The sequence below is a fragment of the Ptychodera flava genome, unplaced genomic scaffold (genome assembly GCF_041260155.1).
Source record: "Ptychodera flava strain L36383 unplaced genomic scaffold, AS_Pfla_20210202 Scaffold_93__1_contigs__length_395732_pilon, whole genome shotgun sequence".
In the NCBI taxonomy this organism is placed as follows: Eukaryota; Metazoa; Hemichordata; class Enteropneusta; family Ptychoderidae; genus Ptychodera; species Ptychodera flava.
The window spans coordinates 209839-228509 of NW_027248415.1; the positions used below are offsets into that span (position 1 = coordinate 209839).

Genomic DNA, 18671 nt, shown 5'->3' on the forward strand with positions numbered 1-18671 from the left:
ACCTTACTTGATTTTCTAAATTTTAACATTCTTGTAGTAAAATACCACAAAGGTAAAACTGAAAACATTTAAGACTCTATTTAAATGAAAAAATATGCGACTTACAGGATTTTTTTTGGACAAAATTTGCTTATTTTGCCCAAAATTTCAGAGATTAAACGTTTATTGTATGCAGTAATTTGTCAATTTTGAGCAACATCTATGTCATATATGTCTTGCACTTTTGAAAAAACATACATTTTTAAGATGGTTAACTATTATAGGTTTTCACAATTTGGCAAAATGTTGCCAGAAATTCACAATCAGCATACTCTGTCATGATCGTCATTATGTGCGCGCTTCCACAGGTGCCATTGACCTGGCCAGAGTTGGATTAACTCAAATTGACTCAGACTGATAAATTCAAAAAGTCCACTGATGCGTTTGCTCTACAACTGCTAATAACACGCAGTAACGAACATCTGCGAGCAGAACTGCGCAACGCATGTTTGTTTTTATTTTCCGTGAATCCCTACTAATTATGCCGTTATGTGATAATTGGGGAGACTTGGATTTTTTGACTATATAGACGGGGGGACTTTTGAGCGCACCGAGGGATATGGAAACAAATAAGATTTTCCATCCCGATGCCTCAGCCCCCTCCCCCACCGTTATTTTTGAACGCAGCGTAATGTCCCTATCAGTCCTTAGTGATGTTTCTATCTCACTATAGTAAGTAAAAAAAGCAGGTTTACAATCTTCTTCCGATCTCTCTCCACTCCCCTTGTTCTGCATTTCATGTGGACAGCTTGTAAACTTTGCATACTCAAATTTTGAAATCGACTGTCGCAAGTCTTGACACACATGGATACAGAGCAATATCACAGCAACTGAATATTTAACAATGTCTGTCAGTGTCAGCATGTTATATGTTCACTTATGAGAAATAAACATTGCAATACTCGAAGGCACAATTTTGTAAAGTTTACAAATGAAGAAAGTCATGATTGCCGTTGATTAAGAGAATAAATATCTATCGTGGAGTTTTGTACAATCACACATGTACGGTATTGTCTTTCATTGTCACAGTTCATCTAAGACCGATTCTTTTCTGATGGTGTTCACACTCTAAGAGCCTTCAAATTGTTTCTCTCAGCTTATATTAGTAATGACATATTCAATCTGACTGGTTTCTGTCTGCCGCAAGTGTTTGTTTTTTGTCTTATTCTGCACTGGCAGTACAATTTTAGTTACCAAGATAGAGAACTTGTTTGGTGACCTGTGAAAAAAATTCAAAAGAGTTGTCATCTTATTTTGTCGGCAGGACTGTACGAAAAAGTTTTGTTCGTGCATAACGCTTCCGGGAGTGACACTATACGATCGGAATTCTACAAAGTGTGGTACGAGTATACGGATTTCATTGCCTCTATATTGTTTAAGTTGTTTTACAGGAGTAGCGTATAGTAGTGTTCACGTTATTTTCTTGCAATAATTTCTACGAGTGAGTTGTTTGCAGTGAGACTCAATAGCTTATCCTCTAATAACCTCCCGTATCGTTTGCAGTGTAATAAAGGGAAAGGGCTTCACACATCACTCATCTCGTCTTGTATGTGTTTTGGTGTGTTCAGAGTCCTAAATGTTTCGGCTGTAAGTGTGAAAATTAACAAACGAATCGTTAATTTTAAAATAAGCCATGGCAAGACATGGGCGTAGTCACATGTGTCTCTTGCAACCTTGACTCTTTTTTATCCCCACGTTTCGAAACCAGAGCCGTCTCTTCCTCAGTCGCCTAGATGTATATCTTTTTTGTTTTATGTCACGTCAATATTGTTGATCTCTTGTTCTTCCAGCAAAGAAGCCAGAATATTTATGTTTGGATCGTCATGTGTTCGTTCGTTCATTGACTTGTTCCTAATACAAAAATGCCGTGGACTTTGGCCTGTATCAGTATATCGCTAATGTTTGGATTTCTTTTGTATGCGATGATCGGTTGTTGTGGAAATATTTCATTCAGGCTTAGTGTTTCGTCCTTGTCTATGTGTTCCCAGTTTTCGCACATTGCTGCTTTTTATAGCTTGTGTTCTTATATATATTGTTGCTATAATTTTCGTTGTGAAGACTAGTGTTTTCTTTGTTTCTTGTTTGTTCGCTTGTGTTCTAGTTGCGTAATTCGTGCGGCGAACTGTGCTTGCGATGTGACTGGACATTTCCTGTTGTTTTAGCCACATTCGATTAATCTTGCATAAAGTGTATTGACCTTTGAAACAAAGTCATTTGCTCACGTGTTGACACACGTGAGCATATGTCGCAGCGATGTCTGTCTGTCTGTGTGTCTGTGTGTCTTTGTGTCTGTGTGTCTGTGTGTCTGTCTGTCTGTGTGTCTGTCTGTCTGTGTGCTCAATATCTCAAAAACAGCTCATCAGATCAGAATCAAATCTGATACATAGATTCATTTTGCAAATGGCAAGAACTGATTAGTTTTTGGTAGGTGTGGCTTGCTTACTTTTAGCTCATTTGCATAATTAATGATTTTAGAAAAATACGGATATATATTGACAAAGACTGCACACAATTTGATGAGATTTGCTACAAATGTTGATCTTACCAAGATATATCAGCTGTGAAAGATATTAAGGGGTGACATAAAAGATAATGGATAATTTGCATATTTAATAAACTTTCCTAATTAGGGATATATATCTGATTTGACTTGATCAAAATTGACAAAACTCGGTATGTATATTGAAGATACTATGATTTAATATTATTGAAAGTCTTAAGCATTTTTACTTCATCAAACTCTTAATTTGCATATTAATGAACTTTTGAAATTAGGGATATTTATTTGAATTGACTTGACCAAAATTGATGAAACTTGCTATGTACATTGAAGATACTATGATATAACATTTTTGAAAGTCATTAAGCAGTTTTACTTCAGCCGATTCCTTATTTACATAGTTAATGAACTTTCCTAGTTAGGTATATAAATCTGAATGGACCTTACCAAAATTGATGAAACTTGCTGTGTACATTGAAGATACTATGATATAACATTTTTGAAAGTCATTAAGCAGTTTTACTTCAGCCAATTCCTTATTTCCATATTTAATGAACTTCACTAATTAGGGATATATATCTGAATTTATTCGACCGAAGTTGATGAATCTTGCAACATATATTGAAGATACTATAAAACAACATTTTGAAAGTTATTAAACTTTTTTACTTCAGCCAATTCCTAATTTGCATATATAATGAACTTTCCTAATTAGGGATATATATATCTGTATTGACTAGACCAAATTTGACAAAAACTTGCTATGTATATTAAAGATACTATGATACAGCACTTTAGCCGATTCCGTATTTGCAAATTTAATGATTTTTCCTAATTAAGGATATTTATCTGTCTTGACTAGACCAAAGTTGATGAACTACTTTGTACATTAAAGATACTATATTACGACATTATTGAAAGTCATTTAACATTTTTACTTCAGCCTATTCATAATTTGCATATTTAATGAGAACATTTCAGTCCATTCCGAATTTGTGTATTTAATGAACTTTCCTGATTAGGGATATCTACTTGGATTTATTTGATCAAAGTTGGCATAACATGCTATGCACATTGATAATTATACCAGGTTACACCAATATTGAAAGTCATTTCGCACTTAAGTTTTCGTGTCAGCTAATTTATAGTTTGCATAGCTAATGAGCTTTCAAAGTTTGGAATATATAGTTTAGTATATAATTGAAGGACTTGACCAAAGGCAATTACACTTGCTATATAAAGTGGTGATACAATGACAGCAGTCAAAGAAATTAACTATTTCTATTTCAGCTAATTGCATATTTGAATACTTAATGACTTATATAAAGTTAATCTGTGGTGAATATTGTTCATTATGTTGATCATAATACTTTCAATGAAGTTGCAAACATGTGGCAAAGGTTCAAATTTCATATAACTTCAATATATAATGAAACACGTGAGCATTTACAGTTCATATCTTGTTTTTGTGTTGCAAGTTCTGATGTATCTTAGGGGAGAACCATTTGATTTCTGGGGGGATGGGAAGGAGGATCTGGGGAAAAAAAATTGTCGGCAGGTGAAGAACAGGAAAAAAATTGATCCAACAATGGCTTGAGAAAAAAAAATTGTTCCAACAGACAGGAGAGAAAAAAATTTGTCGCCATGTGCTAAAACCACCAAAGTTTGGGACTGATTTTAAAAAAACGCTGGAGGGCGGCCCCTACGGCGGCACTAATATTTCCAATATTTTAGAGTGAATCCTGATGTAAAAAATCTGGCATATAAATAAACTTCGATACTACACAATGTTCAAAGTTTCATTGTGATGACAGTGTTTTAAATATGTTGCAATAAAGCATTGACACAGTCAGTATTAAAAGGGGAACCATTGGACTTGCTGTGATCTGTATCTACTGAAAATTTAAAACAAAATATTATTCTCAAAATATATGTCTTTCCTTGCAATGAAAATACAATAACAAATAATGAAATACAAACACAACTTTTGTAAAACATGACTTCTTTCCTGAGAAGTTGACAGTACTGATTTTATATAAAACACAGCTATAGTACTGGCTTTCACAACTGTATGATCTCTACACTTCTATACTAGTCACTATCAGCCTGGTTTAACCAGACGGCTGATCTGTTCAGTGGATGGAACAGATCAGCCGTCTGGTTTAACCAGGCTACTATTACTCTACTGGAGACTATGGCAGTGGCTTCATGGATGACAGTAGGCAGATCCCATATCTTTTTGGTTCGGTACATGCAGGTACCTGCTGAGCACCTGTAAGAAAGGAAAATTGAAAGAAAGGAAAATTGTTATTTTTTTAAAAAATTGTCTGCAGTAGTTTTGTGTTTGATTAAAAGGTTTCTCACTTTGGAAAGGGACAAAAGCGTTAATATTGGTGATTTTATACGCATTTTTATATTACTCCAACATAAACAAAGTCATCACTCAAAATAATCAGCTGATATGACTACCTTTGTCTCCCCTTTCTTGTCTGTTGAATAAAGTGACAATGTCAGTTGAGTGGATGTCCTTTGCCATCTCTCTTCGGCACTTTGCCTTGACATGTGGATTGGTATTGAGTGATGCTGATATCGCAGCTCTTTTCTTCTTCTTTCTTTTTTCGTTAGCAGCTCTCCTGTTATTGGCTGCTGCCTGCTGGCTAGCTCCGTACAGTTCTTTGTATTTCTCATGCACAGCTGATATGGTGGCCATTTTCTCATTTACCATTTGCACAACTGCCTTGACCTTGGCTTGTAGAGACTGGTAGAAAACCATACTTTCTTGGTAAGACGCAGATTTCTTGTTGAGTTTTTCCACGTCTGCTATACAGCTTGAGTACAGCTGGTCAAGTTTGTCAGTCTGGTTTTTCACTAGTTATTTGTTGTACATAAAATTTAATAGCAGAACCATGAACACAACAAGTTATTAAAACATCCGGTTGTGAACCAATAACGTGTATGTATAGCATATTGTTTTAAAAATTGGCAAGCGAGAAAAAAAAATTTGCTTTGCCACTGCAAACAGAAAAAATAATTTGATGCAGGACTAACAATAGAAAAAGAAATTTGCTGTCACAGTCATGGGAAAAAAAATTGTTGCCCCACCCATTTCCTCCATCCCCCAGAAATAAAATGGTTCACCCTTTAGTGTTTCGCCTTTGATCATGCTTTTAAAGCGTAGATTTCAGGTGGCCTGATGTCTTGCTTGTAAGAATTCAAATCTGTCGATTTGTGTTCTTTAGTTGTATGTGGAGTCCATCGAGACTTGTGTTTGAATTTGTCTTTTTTTGGTCAATTTGTGTCGCATAATGTATTGGATTTTCCTTCTCCTAATGTTTGCGTCTTGTATGAGATGAACTCTGTGAGGACGATTTGGTGTTGGGATGAATTTCAACCCTTACCCAGTGCATTGATTTTTGCTGTTGTAACTAACTTGTGTAATGATAGATTTTGATGAATTCTAAGATTCGTGTTGTTATTTATGTTTATGCTATGTTCGGCATTTGTACGGAGTTTCATTGTGTTTGAGATAATATGGCGTCTCCTCTTGTACCGTCTTTTTCTGGCAATTTTTTTGTCTTTCCTGTTTCTGTGTTTGGTGACACAGTATTGTGTAAATTTGTATTTTGCATTTGTGTTACGGTAGTTCTTGTTTGGAGAATTAGATGGCCTTGAAAAAGGCCGTCTGCTATGGGTTTCAAAGACAGACCCGTTACTGTTCGTCCCTCTGGACGTTTGTGTTTTGGGATGTGTATAGCCTTTCGTTTGGCCAATAAATTATATCGGCTCTGGAGGCATTTGGCTGTCTTTCGTGTTGTGGGATCTTGACAACTGTCGGACTGACAGCACTTGACTAGAGCGTCAGATCGGTGTCGGTCTCGTCTGGTTATCCCGATTGAATGCCAATGTCGATCAAGAAGGCCTCGAACATAGCTTTTGAGGACATAGCTTTTGTGTCGCTCGTGGTGAGATATTGAAATTGCTTGTGTTTGAAGACTATTTATCTTGTGTTAAGTCGATTGTGTTTGACTTCGCGTCATTTTCATTGGTCGACTTGTCTGTTTTACTTGCCTTCTGATTGGTTGATATTGAGCGTTTGTGATTGGTTATTTTGTTGTTGACTTCAGCTCGTTTGGGCTGTCGTACGATCCTCGTGTCGCATATAAAAGCTTCGAGGAAGTGATGTCTCCATACGTGATAATATGGATTATTCTGTAGTGCCACGGCCGAGTGTGTACAGCTCGGTGTTTTATTGTGTCATCGTCCCCCGTGGATGGAGGGACGGTGATTATGTCCACTTTTTGTTTGATGGTTGATGGATACCCATGCACATGCAGGGTATTCTCGTGCATGCCCTCTTTCGTCTTAAACTTGCTAGGCAAGAATAAGTTGAGAAATTGCAGTGTAATAAAGGGAAAGTGGCTTCACACATCACTCATCTCGTCTTGTATGTTTTTTGGCTGTTAGTGTGGAAATTAACAAACGAATCGTTAATTTTAAATAAGCCATGGCGAGACGTGGGCGTAGTCAGATGTGTCTTTGACAACCTTGACTCTTTTTTTTATCCCAACGTTTCGAAACCAGAGCCGTCTCTTCCTCAGTCGCCTAAGATATATGTATACTTTTTTGTTTTTGTCACGTCAATATTGTTGATCTTCTGTTCTTCTAGCAATGAAGCCAGAATATGATGTTTGGATCGTCATGTGTTCGTTCGTTCATTGACTTGTTCCTAATACAAAAATGCCGTGGACTTTGGCCTGTATCAGTATATCGCTAATGTTCGGTTGTTGTGGAAATATTTCATTCAGGCTTAGTGTTTCGTCCTTGTCTATTTGTTCCCAGTTTTCGCACATTGCTGCTTTTATAGCTTGTGTTCTTATATATATTGTTGCTGTAATTTAAAGTTAATATAAACAGGAAAAAAGTAGATTCAAACATAAACTACATCTTATATTAGAATGAAGGGCTGTAATGAAACCTGAATGTAGCAGAAAGATCAGCTCTAGAATACTTTTGTGTTGCAGCAGATTTTGGTCATGTGGAAAAGATCTAGCATTTGTGCAATTTCCGGAAAGAAGATAAAAATAAAATCTTCATAAAATATTTTCAGCTTGTCTGCCTTTGCATAATGCTTAATAATGAGCATGGCTGCTGCTTTTTATGTTCAAGCTGAGATCACAAGCAATTGCTATACAAAAAAGAAACATTAAATATCCTGAACAAATACTGTTCTGCACAAATGCAGATCTTTGCAATGACCAATGTCGCCTAGATAAAATTATTTCAAAAGTTTTATCGTTTTGTCAATACTAAAATTTTGTTGTATATTTTTTATTTAAAATCACTTTCATGATATTTTACTGCATTGAATTTTTCAAGTCTCACTTCTTCATATAAGTGTCTTGATTGTTCAGATCACGGCAGATCTCTCTGAGCGTACTGCGTTGAATGTTCAAGTGTTAGATCTCTATGACATACTGCCCTGTATATGAAAGTCAGATCTCCATGCGTTTATGGTCAAGTCTGTGATCTTCAAGAGCACATAGCCTTGAATATTCAGGTCTCATATCTCACTTTGTTAATATCTTGAACGTTGAAGTCTAATATGTCAATAACGGCATGTGATAATACCTGGAATGGAATGGAATGGAACCATTCCATTTTGGAATGGTTCCAAATTGGAATGGAATGGTTCCAAATTGGAATGATTCCAAATTGGAAATTCCAAATTGGAAATTCCAAATTGGAATTTCCAGTACATATGTCACAATTGAAAAAGGGGGCTTCTCCGAAATTTGAAGAAATTTGAAAAGTAGATGTTGTTGTTGCAAAGTTATTGCTCCATAGGCATATACATTTAATTCAAGCTGACAAGGTTTCTTAGGGGCACAGGGTTCATTCGTACTGTTTACGTAAGTACCATTTGATTTTAGGATGGGTGATTCAAAGAATGAAAATTTGTTAATCACTCAAGGAGCAAAAAATTATCAATTTTGCTTAGTCTGAAACTGAAAGTTCCAGTGTGATGATTTTACATTAAGAAAACAGACTGACTTAGACTTTGGAACATGATGGAGGAAAAACTTGTTCACACAATATTTCCTCCCACCCCTTCCACAAATCACATGGTTCACCCCCTTTTAAAAGCTCTGTGTGTGCTTTTTTTGTTAGGGGTGAACCATTTGATATCCTGGGGAGAGGGCTTTGAAAATTTGGGGGGGATTATTCAAAGAGGCTGCCTTTGAAAAAAATTACTGCCAAGGATGGCAGAAAAAATAAAATGATTGCCCGCAGATATGAAGGAAAAAATAATGCACATATAGTTACTTTAAGTCTCTGCTTAAAATTTTTGGCACACCTCTGGGCATCAAATTTGAAACTTCTATAATTTTTGGCATGCTCTGGGCACATCAACTTTATAATATCTTTAAATGTCGATAAGCCATGACATGCTTTTATCCTAATACCTGGAACAAACTTAATCACTAACAGCAGATAGTGGTTTTCTTACAGATTGAGCCATCCATGAGTTCTAATTTGTCTCCATCAGTAATTTTGTTGTAGTAAAGGATGCTTCTATTTTCTTTCCAACTTTCCAACTTTCTGAAGCAGATCAGGTGCGGCCAACGAACATTGCACTTTTAAAGGGGTCCTTATTATGATAAGAGATATTGTTCAGGACAAATATTGTGAACTGACTAATTTTAAGTCCATGAGGTAATTAACTAGCTTTTCATAGTTTGCCCCCAAGTGAAATTTTTTGCCTTACCCTCCCATACTCAAACTTCATGTATACGAACAAAATGTGTGGGGAGTTACTCCCCACACATTTTTGTCTGTTTCCCCTCCCCATTGTGAATTTTTAAAGCTCCCCTGCTCTGTAAAAGCATTATCCGGTCCCAAGGCCAATCAACTAATATCTGCTCTGCCTGACAAAAAACTAAAATCTGCTCCCTGCGAGCAAAAATATGTCCCCTACCCTACCCAAGCAAAATTTAATCTTTCCCTCACCTCAAACTATTGCTCCTGGGATAGCTTTTTCAATGAATAGCTCAATTGGCTAAACCTGGCAGATGCTGTTTGCCTTAAGTTCCATGCACATTTTGTGCTGGTTTAAATTTCTTTCCCTGGACTGTTTTTGCCATGTCATATGAAGAAAAGCATCTTACACAAACAGAATGGCAAATATTGGCATTTTAGAGCGCCCATGTGCACAAGAAAAATTCTTTTGAATGGCAGAGTGAAAAAAAGATGTGCAAATGCACACAGACACAGTCGAAAATAAATAATTCCTGGTGAAGCAGGGACAAAAAAGCGTCCCACGGTCAATCTTCCAAGGCCCCCTCAGAATATCAAATGGTCCAACCCTTAGGAAATTATCTTATGACGATTAGCTCTTTGTGACCGATAATTCTTAAAGAGTAACTGATCCAAATCTTTAGTACAAACCTTGTGTTAATCACAAAGTGAGCGTTTTTTCCACCTGTCTAAATCTGGAACATGCACTGGTAATATATACTGAAATAATTAAATGATAGCATCTCTAATCTTTATCGGTTCTAAACTTAACAAAGTTTAGAAAATATACATTATAAAGTAAACCTGTCCTTTAGACGTCTTCTCATCTTATTAATAATGTGATTTAGAAAAAGGAAAATGGCGACCATTGCTCAATACTAAGCGGAAATATTCATTTCATTTCCTGCAGAACGTGTGTTATCATCAGTTGCAGAGTAAAGTCTGAATTATAACATTTTGCAAGGTACTCTTTCTAAATCAATGCAAACTTGCTTATGCATTTCATTGAGATAAAGTAGTGACCATCTTCCTTCAAAAAGCAATTTATGATATTCTGCTCTGCAGCGCAGGACTTCTCATTTCGCAATTGTCATTTAAATCTTTTTCATCTCTTGTGTAATTTGGCTTGGTGATGATAAGACCATCATCTGATAAATGTGCAGGTGTCAAGAATTGTTGATATCCAGGATTGCAGAGAGTTCAATTCATTGAATATTCCTGTCTCTAACATAACTGCCAATAAATGTCCAAGAAAATATCTTGCTACCAATCACTCACTGAGTTTTTGCCAGTCAATCAGCATAGTGTGACGATGTGATTGCAGGGTCCATGGTTCACTAGCTTTGTGTCTGAGGCTAATGAATTGGCACACAGTCCATGGCTCATTCTTTACTATTTATCATAGTTTTCGGTAGCCGGTAACAGACACTTCGTGTTCGTGTCGGCTACATGGACGATCTGCCAATGAATTAGACAGCATCTGCACCATTGGCCAGCTGGCCTACATCCTGATTGCAGGTTATGTAACTATATCGAGAATCTTCATTCACATATCTCTACTGGTAACAAATTTAATTACAAAGAATGTGCACGCTGAGGGCCAAAGGTGAGGAAGCTCAGAGAACCATTGCTGAGGGACTGTTCAACACAATATTATTTTATATTAAATAAAGAAAAAAAACATTCCTCATGTTTGATGTGTCATTAATATGAAATATTTATTGTTTCCACAACACCCCTTCCTCTTTACAACACATTACAATACTGGGTAAATGTAAGACAATGGAAGTTACCGCATGTTACAGTCACAGAAAGTACAACATAGGCATTGCAATATGTTGGCTTGCTTAAGCACATCAATATGAATTAACTGCAATTTTTGGTACGTTTCATCAGGAACTGTGACCAGGGATGGTGAGAAGAAACTGTCACATGATTTAAGACAGGGTTCAGAGAGGTGAAAATAGACATTGCCCATGCCACCAATTTGTTCTTGGCCATCCCTGAAATACTTTCTTTAGTTCTTCCAACAATGATAAGATTTCTAGGAGCTGATGGTATCTTTCCATCCCCCTCTTTTAAGTTTCCTTTACAGCCATAACATGTTTCTACTCGTTTGTCACAGTCTTCGAGTAAATGCACAACATAATTCCCATCACATGGATTTGGTAAACATGACCTTTTGCTGGCTTGATCTGTCATCTTGTCAGATGTAGCAGCAGTAACGTATTCTAGGACTGCAGGTGTGGATACGTTTGATGCCCCTTTCCTGACTTGCGTACTCTTGTGTGGCTTTTTGCCTCTACCTTTGGGTAAATTGAAGTTTGCTAGTTCAGAGTAACTTGGTGGTCTTGGTTGCTTACATCTTCCTTGTCTGCTATCCCTTGTGCTGTTAAAGTCGCAGGCACAGAGCCTTTAAGCGCTTCAGCATATGTTTTCATCATTTTTTTCTTATACATGCTTATAAGTTGATGCGAGACCAACCGAATCTGCGTGCAGTGTGGATTACCTTCAGAATGTATGTTGATTTTCCAATCTACCACCCTAGACGCCCTGCAAATTATCCCGCCATCGTCTTATCACCACCTTGTTATCATATCATGCATATTAGACAAAAGATGAAAACACTGAACAATGCACTCTTCGGCATATAAGAACTTGGGTAGAATTTCTTTGAAATTCAGAAGTTCATGCCTAATTAAACAGATAAAAAAACAGCAATGCACCTGTCGATAACACATATCATACAGATAACGAATTTGGGATTTCCACACACTTGTTTGTAGAAGAGCTTTGACTATTTCATTTCTTCTTGAACTACAATGCCACAGAACAGACAAGGAGACACATTTACACTGTAGTTTTACTTTTTGATTGAGAAATCTCTTTCCTGAAACCTTCTCTACGCTATGAACATGTCGAACAGATTTAGATTACCAGATGCTATTATTGCTCATAATTGCACTCTACAGAGATCAACGCATGTAGAACACTGAATAACACTGATTTTACGATTAACACAATCTTAATACTTTGTAGTTTAAGCCACCTGTCTCATTCCCTAGCCTCTAAACCTGGACCCTGTAATCATATGCTTGGACTTAGATAAACTACAGAACCATCCTAAGTTTAAATCTTAAATGAAATATCTAGCGATACTGAAAATGCACCTTACAAAATGTTATAATTCAGACTTCACGCTGCACCTAGTGTACATATTCTGCAGGAAATGACATGAATATTTCCGCTTAGAATGGAGCAATAGTCGCCATTGTACTCTTGTCAAATCAAATACAGACAAGAAGACGTCTATCTAAAGGGTAGTTTTAACTTGTAACATACATTTTGTAAACTTTGTAAAGTTTAGAACCGATAAAGGTTAGAGATGCTATCATTTAATAACTTGACCAAGTTGTAGTTCAATCGCGCAAATTCGCTGAGTCCTTGTATTCCCTTTACAGTATCCTTGCCTTCCATAGCCCTGATGGTCTACTATAGTGTATTGCTATTTCCACCCCTTCCATAGATCACATGGTTCTCCCCAAGTGGTAAAATTATATGGATGTTGCGTCTTTGTAAGTAAATTATCTTACGACTAAGGGAGGCGTTCAGTTTTTTACAGCCTGGGGGGGGGGGGCGGCAAAATCTTGTCGCCGGTGTTCAAAAAAATATAGACCCCCCCCTGCATTTTTTGTGAAAAAAAGATGACCCCCCCTTTGTCAGACGAAAAAAATTGATGACCCCCCCCCTGAAAAATAACCAAAACCCATATGTCAAATTTACCCGCATGGTTTGGATTTGAACTCCGGTACGCGGCGCACTTTATTCGATGCCAGTGCACAAACTTCTCAGCCACATCCATTGAAACGTCTGTTAATTAGGACGACTGTAAGGCAATTTTAACTTCATTCCATAGACAACTCATGTCCATGGACATTGTATAAAGTAAACTTTATTGGAGTGGTTTGCCAAAGGCAGCCCTCCGGTTAAGAGGGTCATGGGCCATTACGTAAAGTCAACTTTATTCTAGTGGGCCACCAAAGGTGGCACGCCGGTAAAGAGGGTCGATCATGGCTATTGCATAAGTAGACTTTACTGGACAGGGCCGCTGAAGGCACGCGGCCATTACCATTATTCAGTGCGTGATCCCAGGGGTCCCTCAAAAATGTTTCTAATACAAGCCGCGGCTTCAATTGGGAATTTTACGGTAAGTTTGCCGTGGGGTATTACATAAAGTCAATTTATTGTAGTGGGCCGCTGCAGGCAGCCCGCCGGTAAAGAGGGTCAATCATGGCCATTGCATGAAGTAAACCTAATTGCAGTGGGCCGCCAAGGCGTCTGCCCATTAAGAGGGTCATGGGTAATACATAATGTATTTTATTGTAGTGGGCCGCTGGTAAAAGGGTCGATCATGGCCATGGCATAAAGTGAACTTTATTGTTGGTATTATGTTTTGAAAATGTGGTGACCCCCCTTTCCTACCAGTGAAAAAGCGATGACCCCCCCTATGCGGATTCCAAAATTATGATGACCCCCCCCCTGGATTTTGCCGCCCCCCCCCCCCCCCCCCCGCCGTAAAAACTGAACGGTACCTAATAGCTCTTGAAATAGTCGCATGAGACATACAATTCTCAAAAAAATAAGTAATTTGTAAATTTTTAGTACAAACTTTGTGTTGATCACGAAACCAGTGTTTAATTTGCACCTGCCTATATCTGTTAATATGCACCTGTATATACTGCAATAATTAACTGATAGTATCTCTAATCTCAATCGGTTCTAAACAAAGTTTAGAAAATACTTATGACAAAGTAAAACTATATTATGTGTCTTCTGATCTGCTCAATATTATGGCTAAAATTGGTGATTGGTAGCAAGATACTTTCTTGGACATTTACAAGTATTGACACTTATGTTAGAGACAGGAAATCAACAATCCTTGACACCTGCAAATTTATCAAATGGCAGTCCTATCATCACAAAACCACTTTGATCGATTCAATATACCACATCATTAACCAAGGTAGAAAACGATGTGTGAAGTTGCACTCATTTTCCTTAATTTTCCTTTATTTTGATGAAATCATCAGCTCCTAGAAATCTTGTTATTGTTGGAAGGACTAAAAGAAAGTATTTCAGGGATGGCCAAGAACAAATTGGTGGCATAGGCAATATCTATTTTCACCTCTCTGAACCCTGTCTTAAATCCTGTGATAGTTTCTTCTACCCATCTCTGGTCACAGTTCCTGATAAAACTGATAGAATTTCCAGGTGCACAATACAGTTCATCCACTATACTTAAGTTCTTGTAATTGATTAAATTATGTAATGCCTGTTGTCTGGGGTCCCACGCTTCGCTTACATTCATATAGTCTAATGTTGCAGTCTAAAGTCCATCCTGTTGCTATGACGATGGCAGTCTATCCAAATAGGAAAGCTACTTTACACACAGAGTTTTTCCAGACGATCCTCCCTGGGTAGCAGTAATTGATTGGATGATAAACTGATACTGACACAAACATCTCCTTGGCTCTCCATATACAATCAGGGCACACAATAGTGATTCTTGATAGAATCACCCTGTACAAGTGTAACTGGTGGGTTAAAATTATCACATCATCACATAATGCTGATTGACTTGCAACAATTCAGTGAGTGATTGGTAGCAAGGTACTTTCTTGAACATTTATTAAATGTTATGTTAGAGATAGGAAATATTCAATAAATTGAACTCTCTGCGATCCTGGCTATCAACAATCCTTGACACATGCACATTTATCAGATGGTGGTCTTATCATCACCATGTCGTATTACACAATAGATGATAAAGACTTAAATTACTCATGATTGTAAAATAAGAAGTCCCGCACTGTAGATCAGAATATCATGCAAAAATACTTTTTGAAGGAAGATGGTCACTACTTTATCTCGATGAAATGCATAAGCAAGTCTGCATAATTTAGAAAAGGTACCTTACAAAATGTTATAGTTCAGACTTTACTCTGCAGGAAATGAATTAAACATATCTGCTTAGAGTGGAGCAATGATCTCCATTTTAATCTTTCTGAGTCAGATCATTAAACATATAAGATACGTTTTATTTTGTAATGTATCTTTTCTAAACTATGTAATTAGACATGCTATCATTTAATTATTTCAGTATATACAAGTGCATATTACAGATTTAGACAGGTTGAAAAACACTGATTTCGTGATTAACAGACGTTTGTACTAAAGATTTGTATCAGTTACTCTTTAAGAATTATCACTCACACAAAACTGTTACAAGTGCTTATTGTCATAAGATACGTTACTATACTAATGGTTGGACCATTTGATATTCCGTTGTGCCTTGGGACATTGACCCTGGGATATTTATTTTTTGTCCCTGCTTAACCAGGAATTTTTTTTTGTCTTGTGCTCATGGGCGATTTAAAGTGCCAATATTTGCTATTCTTTCTGTTAAGATGTTGTTCTTCATATGACATGAAAAAAGTACTGGGAGAGAACTTTAACCAGCACAAAGTTTACATGGAAATATAGGCAAACAGCATCTGCTTCAGAATGCTGGAAAGTTGGAAAGAAAACAGAAGCATCCTTTAACACAGCAAAATTACTGAGGGAGATAATAAAAAGTCACCGAGGTCTCAATCTGTAAGAAAACTACAACCTGCTGTTAGTAATAAGGTTTGTTCCGGGTAGCAGGCTAAAAGCATGTCATGGCATATGGACATTGAAAGATACTATAAAATTGGTGCACCCAAGGAATGCCAAAAATTACAAATATTATAAAATGCTGTGCCAAATATTTTACGCAGAAACTTGAGACTTAAAGTAACTGTATGTGCATAATTTTTTCCTTCGTATCTGCTAGCAATCTATTTTATTTTTCTGCAATTCTTGGTAGGAATTTTTTTTAAACGCAACCTCTCGTGATAATTTTTCCCCAAATCTTCCAAGCCCTCCCCCAAGGATATCAAATAGTGTATCCCTAACAAAGATACCACACACACAGAGAACTATTCAAAGGGGAGAACCATGTAATTTGCAGAAGGGTAGGGAGGAAATATGATGTGAACAAGTTTTTTTCCCAATCATGGTAGTTTTGTGTTTCCAAAGTCTTAGTCAGCCTGTTTTCTTGATGTAATATTCAACTGCTGGATCTTTAAGGTTTAAAATATGCAAAATCAATAAATGTTTGCTCTTTGAGTGATTAAAACATTTTCATTATCTGAATCCCCACCTCCAAACCAAATGGTTCTTACCTAAACAGTACCAATGACCACTCTGCCCCTTAAAAAGCCTGTCAAGATGAATTAACTGTAAATGCGGATCAAGCAATAGCTTTGCAAACAACAAATCTACTTTTCAAAATTGTACAAATTTTGGAGAAGCCCCCTTTTTCAATTGTGATACCTGTACTGGAAATTCCAATTTGGAATTTCCAATTTGGAATCATTCCAATTTGGAACCATTCCACTCCAATTTGGAACCATTCCGAAACGGAATGGTTCCATTCCATTTTATGTTTTATCACATGCCGTCAATAACTGCTGTGATTGAGCAAGATTGACCTATCTTCATGAGTTGACAGTCTTGAATGTTCAATAATAGACAGTAGAGAATCTCTACTGTCTATGGTACAAGCCTAAGACCTTTATGTGTGAATAGCCTTGAATGTCCAAGCCCCAGATCTTGATTTCTAAAGAGCCTTGAATTGACAAACCTGAGATCTCGATGTCTGAAGTGCCTTGAATTGTCAAACCTCAGATCTCGATGTCTGAAGTGCCTTGAATTTTCAAGCCTCAAGATCTTGATGTCTGAAGTGCCTTGAATTTTCAAGCCTCAAGATCTTGATGTCTGAAGTGCCTTGAATTTTCAAGCCTCTAGATCTCGATGTCTAAAGTGCCTTGAATTTTCAAGCCTCTAGATCTTGATGTCTGAAGTGCCTTGAATTTTCAAGCCTCAAGATCTTGATGTCTGAAGTGCCTTGAATTTTCAAGCCTCTAGATCTTGATGTCTAAAGTGCCTTGAATTTTCAAGCCTCAAGATCTTGATGTCTGAAGTGCCTTGAATTTCAAGCCTCAAGATGTTGATGTGTGAATAGCCTTGAATGTTCAAGCCTCGGATCTTGATGTCTGAAGAGCCTTGAATTGTCAAGCCGCAGATCTTAATGTGTGAATTTCCATGTGTGTGAACAGTCTTTCTTGAATGCTCCAAATCTCAAAATTCTCAAAATGTTCAAGACTAATACACAAATTACACTGCCTTGAATGTTCTCGTTTTAGATTCTGTGTGTGAAGAGCTTAATTTATTCAAAGTTTTAGATCGTTCAATATTTAGATCTATGCGAGTTGCCTTGAATCGGTACGGATATAGGCTTGAGTGTTCAAGTTACCGTCTCGGTGTGTGTGCGGCCTTGAATGTCGATTTTAATGTACGTTTTGAAATTGAGCTTTTGGAAAGCTAATTTCAAAATGGAAGCCGTTTTAGGAGTCTTGGCCTCTTCAATATAATAATAATTAATATAATAATAATTAATATAAGTATTATATAGAAATAATATCACGAATAATAATAGGTTCAATTTCCATGAAAATAATTACTATAATTATAATTTATAATTATAATTTACTGTTATTTATTTATTTTATGGATTTCTAAGTAACAACGTTTAGCATTTGTTCTATAATAATATAATAATTTTAATTTCTTTGCCTTCATTCTAGGAAGAATAATAAAGATAATGTATATCGGGGCCATTCAGGTCAAAATTGTTTTCCATTAATTTCAGTGTGTTGAATTAATTTTATATAGACCAGAAATAATTTTTCAAGCATTTTTAATTTTGTTTCATGCAGCCATCCCAAATAAGTGTTAATAGTATAGTACTAAGTTTATGCCTTCAAATTAATTTGATGTGCTAAATTAATTCTACTATTATCCCAACCCAATTCCCCTTATCACCCAATGTACCATTATTAATCACAAGCAGGAACAGTAGCCCACAGTTTTTTTGTTTTTTTTAAAAACATAATTCACTGATACTTGTTTATTTTATGGATTTATAATTAACGACGTATTAATGTTCATTTTATTATGATTTATTTTGATTTCTTTGCCTCATTCCAGGAAGAATAATGAAGACAAATTATTTCTGATTGTTTAACTAAAGTAAAATTATGGCCATGTAATGGTACATTACTTTTTGTGTGACCTGGCATGACCCAATAAACTCTATGATTTGCTGGACCTCCCCTTTCTATGGTAGCAATGGCTTAATTTGAATATGGTCCCTGTATACCTTTAAACATTATTTTTAAACCCAGCAGGCCAA

At 36.6% G+C, this 18671-nt stretch overlaps 2 protein-coding genes across 2 annotated transcripts in view; one reads left to right on the forward strand and one right to left on the reverse strand.

The window, feature by feature from the left end:
• Positions 1 to 18671, forward strand: part of LOC139129117 (DNA ligase 1-like) — an 81310-nt gene that overhangs the window by 27113 nt on the left and 35526 nt on the right. The window lies entirely within an intron of this gene.
• Positions 4602 to 5338, reverse strand: LOC139129116 (uncharacterized). Its single transcript, XM_070694768.1, has 2 exons — positions 5009 to 5338; positions 4602 to 4811 (listed from the first exon to the last, which is right to left on the reverse strand). Exons 1-2 carry the CDS (start codon positions 5310 to 5312, stop codon positions 4732 to 4734), a joined length of 384 nt encoding a protein of 127 aa, XP_070550869.1. The 5' UTR covers positions 5313 to 5338; the 3' UTR covers positions 4602 to 4731.